Raw genomic sequence first — 11,491 nt, 5'->3', positions numbered from 1 at the left:
CAGTGAGATCATCGGATTAATGATTGTTCTTTTTTTTTTTTGCATGCTAGTCTCATATCAAAAGTAAAGAGTTTACTAAAATAACGAAAATTCTCACATGACAGACTAAAAATTCGGAAGTGATGTAATGTAGTGTATTTGTATTGTATTTTCAAACAACAACTGTACTGAATAAATGAAAATCGTACGATCTGATATCATACAAGAAAAATGCGTGCTTATCCCATTGAATAATATCACATGAATTGATGTGACCGGCTCTCGAAAGCTGTGTACTAACTATCAGATTATCATACGATCGCTTGGAAAGCAGTATTTTTAGTACGATTTTCTGATCGTTTATAAAGGCCTTAGGTGTTCTTCTGTATTTACATTTCCTTTGTTTGAAGAACCTGTTTGGGCATCTGACATGAATAATGAATAGATATTTGTCCACACCGCTGATTTACCTGTGAGGTGATACTCTAAACTTCTAATATTTTACTTTGACAAATGCATGACTACTAAAACTAAATATAAATTTGTTCAATGAATAAAATTATTAATAAAATTATTATTAGACATGTGCGGTTCACTTTGTTCTGAAAAAATATTCAAACAAAATTTTCCTTATTTGGAGATTTGGATATATCCGAATCCCTAAATTACAGTACAAATGAATTTTACGAATTCTCAGAATAATGAAACTAAATTCATCTGAATTTCTAGAAATTCAAATTTAAATTTGACTTGAATTTTACATCAAATTCCATTCGAATTCGAACTGTGAACATATTGTTTAAATCAAAGACTGTGTGTATTATTTTGAAATAATGCTGTTTTTGTTAAGCCAAAGGTGATAGAGTCATTGTAATCATTTGATGAAGATTTTTTTTTTGTTCGTTCACTTTGCAAGTGTAAAATTAATAAAAAGAAACCAGTAAAATATAAATATTTGAAAGCATTTGTACTTGACAATAGTTTTTCTCAGCTGGCTTAAACTTCTGCACAGTATTGCACATAGTAAAATGTTGAAAGCAAGATACTACTTTTATTAATTAGAACACTTCGCATATTTTGAATAAATGTATTAATAATACAAACAAGCTCAATGTGTATAAATAACAATCAGATGATTGGGTTACTCGGCTGCCGCATTCAAATTTAAAAAAAACATTAAAAATTTTAGATTCAACTGATTTGACATTTTTTAATTTGAACATTTCGAATTGAGAAAAAAATCTGTAAATTTGAAGAAAATTTGAAAAATACATGCATCAAATTGCAAATATGAATTTCGAATACAAATACTGAATATGAATTAATGGATCAACCAAATTTAATGAAACAAAATAACAAGATTAACAAATCTAAACGCAACAAACTAAACAATTTTTTTTTATCATGCACATGTCTAATTATTATTCGAAAACATTCACCATAGTTTATTCTCTGTTTCTCATGGTATATGTGTAGAACTGCCTCCTAGAGAGCTGCTGAGAATTACACTTCTTGGATTCCTTTGGGTTACCCGTAGCAACAGTCTGTAGAAACGTATCACTCCAGATGCTTGGCTCAGACAATGAACAGTGTAGGGGATTAGTTTTTTTTGTGTTTTATTTGGAACTGGGATGGGAGAAGGGATGAGTGGGATACTCCAACTATGAACTATGCACAAATTCTGAGGACAACTAGCTTTAGTGTGCGGCAAGGCCGCTGCTTCACCCTGCCACTTGTCAGGGTTATTTGGGGAAGTTAATTTCACAAACAGAAATGAAATGTCATATTCTGTTCTGTATAGAATTCGCAATGACGTCCATTTTGTTAAAGGCCACTAAAAGTTCAAACCTCCTTTTCGGCTAAATGTGTCTTTTCAGGAGATGTTTTAAAGTTTCAACAGACATGTTGTGTTGACCTAAGCTAAAGTAATAAATAGTCTGTTGACTTTCTTTAAGATAAAGACTAGCTGACAATATACCAAGGTAATCCTGTTTGTGTGGGATCATATAATGAGTCAGGTATTCTGTGTTTAAATTCATTCAAAAATAGGATTTACAGATACGTTATATCTTATATGTAACATAATATTAACAATGAAATATATAAATAATGTACATAGATATGTAGAAAATTGTTATATATTACAATTGTTTCATATTTAGTTAAAAATTAACTTTACTGATTTTGATGACTCATCTCTGTATGTCGAGAGGCTTCAGTAAACATTTGTAAATTGTAAGTCGTAGAAAGCATCATAAACTTTTCTGGCCGTGCCAGGTGTTTAATTTAGAAAGTCTGGTTGTAAGCTATGGGTCAATATAAAGGTTCGAAGTTTATTTGAAGATAAATAATGCTGTCACACTGAACCTAAGTGCAATGCAATACTGCCATTTTGCTGACTACGGTAATTGAAGTCTTGGGTTAAAAAGTAAAATCCAATATATTTTAAATAAGATATATTAAATATTAGAATGGTGTTATCAAGATTAATTCTTTATTCAGATACCTGGTGGATTAAATGGACATTTAGTAGATGAAAGCATGGTTACATTTTTGTTGTATTATAATAGTCTTAAATGGAGAAATCTTTATTTAATTTTAATATACTGGTTGACCAAGAGGTGTCACCCTATGACATCACCAGTTAATGAATAAGATGTTCCAACCAATGATGATCATGTTCCTCCCTCTGGGTTTAACTTATGGTAATTTTAATAATCCTTTGTTCTATACCATATAAAAGCCCAGATGAGAGAGACACATGACACATCACATTTTGCCCAATATACATCACTCTTACAACATACACACTACTAACAGCTATGCACAGACTCATCTACACAGACTTCCTTTCAATACACCATGTATCTGAACCTTTGAGGGACGCCAAACGAAGCTCCTCCCTAATTGGCCACCATCTTGGAAATGCAGCCATTTTAAGGAACCTGGTAACTACCATTCTAAGCTAGCGGCCATCTTGAATATGGTAAATATGCCTTGCTAATTATTTGATTATTATTCAATATTGTTTATGTACTTCCTAAAATGTTTTACATTTCATATTTAAAGGGTAACGGAAGTACAATCCCAGCCGTATAAACCATATGTAGATTTTTCTCTAAAGAGATGATTTTTGTTTTTATAACATTTTTATTAATATCAGATTTAGCGCATTATTGCGATATTAAGTCTTCCGTTTTGCATGGCTTATTCTCACTTCATCTGCAGTGAAGTGATTATCATGTTGTGCATTACGCAGACAATTGTGGTCTGATTGTATAGTATACATTAAATATGGTTTCTACTACATCTGGGGAAATGGTAATCTTGCTTTCGTTTCACTTTAACTTTGTTTCAGTTTCACTTTCATTATTGAGCTACCAATCACATTGCATTTATTGTTTGAAGTTGGTATTTTTGTGAAGTTATATCTTTTTGTGTCATCTTAAGTTTGATCATTTATCGTGATTACATGTCTCGTGAATAAAACTTTTATATATTCCATACTGTAGACTGTTTTCACTAAGATTGGTATATGCTTTTAAAAAGAAATTAATCAATAAAAAGAACTCGCTACATATTGATTTATGGAATAAGTTGAGATTCTCCTTTCACACAGATCTTTGCTTATTATTAACCATAAATAGATACTGTTATATTCAGAGCAGTATAAACATTCTGACATAATGGAGGCACAGCGAGATATTATTAATTATTATTATTAATTAATTCTGACACACTGAAGTGAATATAAAGAATATGATCCTGATTTAGTTTCTCTTCAGGGTCCTAACTTGGCACCCCTTTTCTCACTTGCTGTGCGTGCTAGCCCCTGTCCACTGACTCTCAACTGGAGTGGTCCTCTTCCTGGGCAGACCCCTGGCAAGCTTCCCGGTACTCACGGACACTGTTTTTCCCAAGGTTGCTCTGCCTTCAACTCTGCTTGTCAGCATCCACTGGACCTCCTGGCTTCTGGTCCACTAGGTGGACCGCCTGTGACCACCTTCCATACAGACAGGAGGAGATACTGCCATCTCCCTCCTCCTGGGACCTGGCTTCCTGCCTAAAAGACACCCTGTCACATGTGCCCTTGACTTTTATAGCCTATCCCAGGATGCACCACGGTTTGTGCCAAACCACTGGGATAGTTACAAAAGCCTGTGTGTCACTGGCTGGGGTTCGTCCAGTGTCCAACAGGCTCCCCTATTGGATACAGTGGGGACACTCCCTGAGCCCAGATGAATCACACATGGACACATGCAACAGGCATAACCATGGATCAGGCTCCACTGTTAAACAGATGGAGCAGGTTATAGTTTACCTGCCACTCCCCTGTTAAGCAGTCAGAGCAAACTACTCTCCTTCCTAGCACCTACCTAGGAGGGTGCTACATCTGTATATAGATAGACACAGATATTCAGGTATAATCCCTCATCTTCAGGCCAAATTATCTTTAGATTGCTGCAGAGTTCTCATTGAAATTGTCAAGCATACACGTTTAGCTCAACTAAATCTCCAAACAAATCTGATATTTTTTCCGTGGGAAATTGTTACAGTTCTCTTCCTACTGCTTGCAAAAAATCTAATAATATAAGTTAAATTAAAAAATTCTTACAAAAGGATAAAGATCATTATTTTCAGACACCTGGCTATAATTTTAATTCTCATTGGACATCACTATAATTTTTACTTTTTGAAAATAAGGATCCTTCTCCTGGTGTTTTCTAATTTTACTTTGAGCCAATATTGTTGAGTCTCTAATATTCCACTGGAAGATATCTTGTTCTCACGAAAGAACAGTCTTTTTCAGCACCAGAGGATTCATACAGGAGAGAAGCCATATCATTGTTTTGAATGTGATCACAAGTTTTCACGCAAAAGTTTACTGACTGAACACCAGTTGATTCACACAGGAGAGAAGCCATATCGGTGTACTGAATGTGATAACTGTTTTAGCAAAAAAGCAGATCTTACAAGACATCAGAGTATTCATACTGGAGAGAAGCCTTTCAGATGTTCAAAATGTAACAAGTGTTTCTTGCAAATATCTGGTCTTACTAATCACCAGAGGATTCACACTGGAGAGAAGCCTTTCAGATGTTCAGAATGTAACAAGTGCTTTTCAGAATTTTCTAATCTTACTACCCACCAGAGGATTCACACTGGAGAGAAGCCTTTCAGATGTTCAGAATGTAACAAGTGTTTCTCGCACATATCTAATCTTACTCAACATCAGAGGATTCACACAGGAGAGAAACCATTTAAATGCTTTGAATGTAATAAAGGTTTTGGAAGTCAATCATCTCTGACCAAACACCAGAGGGTCCACACAGGAGAGAAGCCATTTGGATGTTCAAAATGTGCAAAGCGCTTTTCACAAAAGTCAAATATGTTTCAACACCTGAAAACACATAGGGAAACTATTTAGATACTTAGCAAGTACTTATGATAAAGTACAAGTAAAAAAATAAATAAAAAATTCTGGTTTTCAGAAGATTTACAAAAAGCTGTATCCTTGTTCATAAAAGGAAAACATTTACAACCAACTAGGAGATTGCCAAAAAGCTTGCATGTAGGAGAAGGGACCTAAACATTTCAAATATGATTTGAGCTTTTCACAGCAGACATACAGTATCTGATTCAACACAAATAGAAGAATCAGAACCACTGTAAGATAAATCTGTAACACCCTATTTTTTTTCCCTTTTACCTGCAGTGCTGCATTCTCGTCAAAATACATATTCAGCCTCACAACAAATCCAGTGTCTTCCTGCTGTGATCCAATGTTTGATCTGCCGGGTCCTGTGTTTTCATCTTGGTCCTTTTCATCTGGCTGCCTCTTTCAAGTGCAATCAGCCAGCTCCGATGATGCACTGGACCTGGCCCTCAGCCCACCTTCTGGCTGCTCTGTGTGCCAATCCCAGCCTCCTGGGAAATGTGATGCTGCAGGTCCAGGTACACATCATTCTAGCCTTGGCCAAAATGGAAGTGAGGGGAGGGGTTAAAAAAAAATACATGAAAGTAGGAAAACAAAACTAAAAATATTTCCAGCAATTCTGCTTGTACAGGGAGGGTTTTTTAAAATTAAACTATCTCCATTTTTTATGTTCTGCCAAAGATATGTAACGTATGTCATAGCTTTCCCTTTCATAGACAGCCAATGACGTTAAGTAACAGTAATGGTGATTTATAAGAACCTGATTTAAATTTAAACTGTCAGCTTTGGTTTAATATCAAAAGTCGGCACTTCCTGAGCACTGAGGACACGGAGGTAGACTTCCGGCGACACTCTCCCGGTTATGACATAGGCGACGCGTTATCGGAGCATGTGCTCCTTCTTCAGGCCTCTATAGCTCTGTCTTACACAAGGGAAATATTTCCGCGTCCTTGCGTTGTAACCGGGAGAGTGTCGCCGGAAGTCTACCTCTGTGTCATCAGTGTTCAGGAAGTGCCGACTTGCATCAGCTACAGCGGATAACTGCAGCGGATCACTTCAGACTGATTGAGGCCCCTTCACACTGGGGCAATCCGACTTGGGGGGGCGACCTCCGAGGTCGCGGTGCGAGCAGCGCGCCGCGACCTCGGAGCGGCCGTCACGGACTTCATAACATTGAAGTCTATGACGGTCGCTCCGGGTCGCCCCAAAGAAGCTCCGGACCCTTTTTCTAAGTCGGAGCGACTTGTGTCGCTCCTATTAGAACAGGTCCGCAGCTTCCCTATGGAAGGCGACCAGGTCGCCTCACAGGTCGCCTTAGTGTGAACGGGGGCTTAGGCACCCGGACGGACCTACTGCTTGGATGGACCAGTTCACATGCTATACACTGCTGTTTCTCACCTACTCTATTGTGAGTATTTGGTGTACATTGATTTACCATATTAAAATTGTCTTACTGCACTTAGAGTGGCGCCTGTCCTATATCACCAGATGAAGTGTCTGCTCACCTCCACAAAAAAATGACATCCGCTGCTCCATAGGGCTGCATAGAGCATCCGATCAGGTCCACCTGAAAAACTTACAGGCAGACTGGATCGGAAAGCCCGTGTGAAAGTGGCCTAAGTCTAATGGTTGATTGAGGTAGTCACTTGACACTGATTACCGCCCCCTCAACACCTAGACATACTGGTTGTGGTCTTTGTAATGATTAAGCACAACCTTTGACTTTCAGCGCCACCTATAAAACTCGCCAACTAAGATCAATGGGGCAGCACTGCAACTGTGAGCCAAACACTTGTCCCACAATGTAAAATGTTATTTAAAAAATGTAAAAAAAAAAATATATATATATATATATATATATATATATATATATGTGTCAGCAGGTGGCAGTAGCTTCTCCTGAATGGCTCCTAACAACTGCTATACCACCCTCTTACAAGCGATCCACCACGGTTTTCTTATTAGAGGGCAAAAAGCATTATCACAAGTGAGAAAGAGCCCTAACCAGTTACCGACCGCACGCCGCAGTTTTACTGTGGCAGGCAGCTGCTCCTGGGCAAAGCGATGCAGGTATACGTCGCTCGCTCCACCGGCGGCGCGCTCCTACCCCCGCTCATCAGCGGGAAAGCCGATGCGTGTGTCAGGTGGCTTCAATTGCCCCCCTGACACCTGCCATCGCTCCCCACTGAGAGAGAAGAGCGGTCAGCTGTTGTAAACACAGCTGACCATTCTTCTCCCTGCAATATAGGATCACAGGTCTCTATGGTCATTTCAGAAGACCCCCCCCCACAGTTAGAATCACTCCCCTAGGCTCACAATTAACCCCTTGATCACCCATAATGTTATCCCCTTCCCTGCCAGTGTCATTATTACAGTAACAGTGCATATTTTTAGCACTGATTACTGTAGTTATGTCACTGGTCTCCCCAAAAGTGTCAAAAATATCAGTCAGGGGTCCAATCTGTCCGGCGCAATGTCGCAGTCCCGCAAAAAAATCGCAGATTGCCGCCATTACTAGTAAAAAAAAAAAACCAATAAAAATGACATAAATCTTTGCCGTAGTTAGTAGACTCGATAACTTTTGCGCAAACCAATCAAAATATTGTGATTTTTTTACCAAAAATATGTAGCAGAAAACAAATTGGCCTAAAATGTTAAAAAAAATTATTTTTATTTTATTTTTTGAGAATGTCATATAGCAGAATGTGAAAAAATATTGTTTTTTTTTTTTTCAAAATTGTCGCACTTTTTTTGTTTATAGCGCAAAAAAGAAAAATCATACAGGTGATCAAATACCACCAAAAGAAAGCTCTATTTGTGGGAAAAAAGGACATTAATTTTTTTTGGGTACAGCGTGTCACGGCCGCGCAATTGTCCGTTAAAGTAAGACAGTGCCGAATCGCAAAATAGGGCCTGGTCAGGAAGGGGGCAAATCCTTCCGGTCTTAAAGTGGCTAATATACAAATTTAAACAATTGCTCCTTTGTTCAATAGTAAAAAAAAAATCTAGGTTCAGTATTAAATCTATCAAAGTACATTTATTAAAAGTTTGCAAATATCTTCTCATGATAACTAAGTAATAGCAATAATTGGTACAATTCAAAAAGTTGTGCAAATGTCCTTGGGGTCCAGTGTTTATTCATTAGCCACTTTGCTCCTGTAACACTCAGTTAATAAAAATATGTATATGTGTCAAGCATATATATATTAATAAATGTAATTTAGCTCATGTAAACAGAATAGTCTCAATTAAAACATCCTTAATGGGGCAATTTATATTTATTAAAGCCCAAATCTTTGCTCCTGTTAAATTTACTCATACAGTGGGGTCCATCCCCTACAACTTCATCATCAATGCATGGGTTAAATGCTCATTTGATTAAGGGGGATACATATACTGTATTCCTCATTCCTCTGCAGGTGGCATGTCTGATGCTCCAGAATGTAGGTGGGTCCTCACTGTCCTCCCGCACAATGCAGGATTATTATGACATCAGAGAGTTGCAATCTGCTGTGCAGTGAAGTGAGGGAAGTCCCACAGAAAGGAGAAATCATGCATGAGTGCAAAATGAGGTAAGCAATTCACTTTATTCCTATTCACTGTAGCCAAAGAAGCATTTAGCCTATGCAAGGTGGGGGGACCCCACTGCAGGGGTAGATGTAACAGCACCCCGCGGTGCAGAATTCATTAAAAAAACCCACAAAAGTACAGAGAATACTATAAAAAAAGAAAACATAGTCACAGATGTCTACAAGTATATGCATACCCTATACAGCTTCCTCTGTCATTGATATTACAATCACAGTATCATCTCTTATAAATGCTAATGATAAGTGCAAACCATGGGGTTTACATTTACATTGCCTCCTATTGTCTTCCCTCCTAACCTTCAAATGTTAATGAACGTGTCATCTGACTGCAGCAATAACTTGAATACAAATGAAAAAGCAAATGGGCCTTTGAGCAATTGGAAACACACCTTTTGTTGTTCTAAATAAATCATTTTAGCCAATCCAAAGTTGACTTGTGGTGGTGAATAGAGTTGATGTGAATATAAGGTGAAGCAGAGCTCAGGCAGTTAGAAGGATTAAAGGCAGGGGAAAAGAACAAGGAGCAGCTGAAGGACCCCAATACTACATCATACTAGGTAAGATTTAGTACTTTACATTTTCAAATGTTTTGACTCTCGTAAATTTGTACGAGGTTAAATAGGGCATTTCTTTTGTAGATGGGTTTTGTAATAATGTATTATAATGGTCTATTAGGTTACTCTATTTAATACTATATTATAGGACATAACAAAGTTTGCAATTGATTTAGTTGACTATCTGTGAAAGAGGTTGTTAACATGCAAACTGAAATGTATAGTTCATCCAAAGCCAAATTCTTTCTCTTAATGTAGGATAAGAATAGGAGGGTAGAACCCCTTTCCATTTTTTATTGTTGCCTGTGTAACAGCTAGAGAAATTGCCCTACTTTTCCAAGTGATCATTGTCAGTGGGATAGTAAATTATTGAAAATCTAAACATGTATGGTTAATATATGGCTGAGAAACAGATGCAGCTGTACAGGTAAACGTAATATACAGTATCTCACAAAAGTTAGTACACCCCTCACATTTGTGTAAATATTTTATTATATCTTTTTATGTGATAACACTTAAGAAATTACACTTTGATACAATGTAAAGTAGCGAGTGTACAGCTTTTATAACAGTGTAAATTTGCTGTCCTCTCAAAATAACTCAACACACAGGCATTAACATGTAAACCGCTGGCAACAAAAGTGAGTACACCCCTAAGTCAAAATATCCAAATTGGGCCCAAAGTATCAATTTTTTTGTGTGGACACCATTATTTTCTAGCACTGCCTTAACCCTCTTGGGTATGGAATTCACCTGAGTTTCACAGGTTGTCAATTGAGTCCTCTTCCACACCTCCATGATGAGGATGCTCCACAGAAGCTCAATAGGGATTAGGTCTGGAGACATGCTTGGCCAGTCCATCACCTTTACCCTAAGCTTCTTTAGCAAGGCAGTGGTCATCTTGGAGGTGTGTTTCGGGTCATAATCATGTTGAAATACTGCCCTGTGGCCCAGTCTCTGAAGGAAGGGCATCATGCTCTGCTTCAGTATGTCACAGTACATGTTGGCATTCATGGTTCCCTCAAAGAACTGTAGCTGCCCAGTGTCTGAAGCATTCATGCAGCCCCAGACCCTGACACTCCAATCACCATGCTTAACTGCAGGCAAGACACACTTGTCTATGTACTCCTCACCTGGTTGCCGCCACACACGCTTGACACCATCTGAACCAAATACGTTTATCTTGGTCTCATCAGACCACAGGACATGGTTCCAGTAATCCATGTCCTTAGTCTGCTTGTCTTCAGCAAACTGTTTGCGGGCTTTCTTGTGCATCATCTTTAGAAGAGGCTTCCATCTGGAACGACAGCCATGCAGACCAATTTGATGCAGTGTGCGGCATATGGCCTACAGGTGCAGGCATCATCCTAGTATAACCACTGCAATCCGAGGACGTCCATGGATGTCCTCCCAGTGGCAAATGGTTTTGATTGATGGCTCCTTTAACTGTTAGTTCATCTTTGGAGACAATCAAGCAGCTCAGAAAAAATAAAAACAGGATATAAAATGTTTTCCAACATTTATTAAAATCAATTAAAAAGCACTCACATTTAAATGTGCATTATGCTGGTGCACTACAATATAATTGCCTTGGACACAGCTCCAGCTCCAGCTCCAGTTTACACAGCACAGCATAGCTCCCGATGACAAAGCACAGATCAGTTGGGATTTTCCATATACTTAATCAGGATACTCTCACAGAATACGGTCTATCACCTCTCCTTCCAGTCAGTATGGCATTCCACTGACTATTCCATTCCATACAAGATCTATACTGTGAAATTGGTGGAGAAAAGTCTCAGAAATGTACATGATGTATCACAGTGGTGTACTCATGGATAAATTGGATGGATTACATTTACATGAAAGGCTGTGACCGAGAGTATAAGTACATACGTTTGGACATTTTATTAATGTGTTTTGATACGTTA

The 11,491-nt window shown here is 38.1% G+C and overlaps 1 protein-coding gene across 1 annotated transcript; it reads left to right on the top strand.

Annotated features, from left to right (window-relative positions):
- Positions 1–4,228: 4,228 nt before the first annotated feature.
- LOC309552828 (uncharacterized protein) lies at positions 4,229–5,407 on the top strand (the record flags this gene model as incomplete). The annotated part of the gene is made up of 2 exons (XM_082253738.1): positions 4,229–4,288; positions 4,775–5,407. 2 exons carry the CDS (start codon positions 4,229–4,231, stop codon positions 5,405–5,407), a joined length of 693 nt encoding a protein of 230 aa, XP_082109864.1.
- Between the last annotated feature and the right edge of the window lie 6,084 nt (positions 5,408–11,491).

Source organism: Pelophylax lessonae (genome assembly GCF_965119305.1).
Source record: "Pelophylax lessonae genome assembly, chromosome: 4".
NCBI lineage: Eukaryota > Metazoa > Chordata > Amphibia > Anura > Ranidae > Pelophylax > Pelophylax lessonae.
The sequence above is the reverse complement of the archived record's forward strand: the minus strand, read 5'-3'. Positions and strand labels throughout refer to the sequence as shown.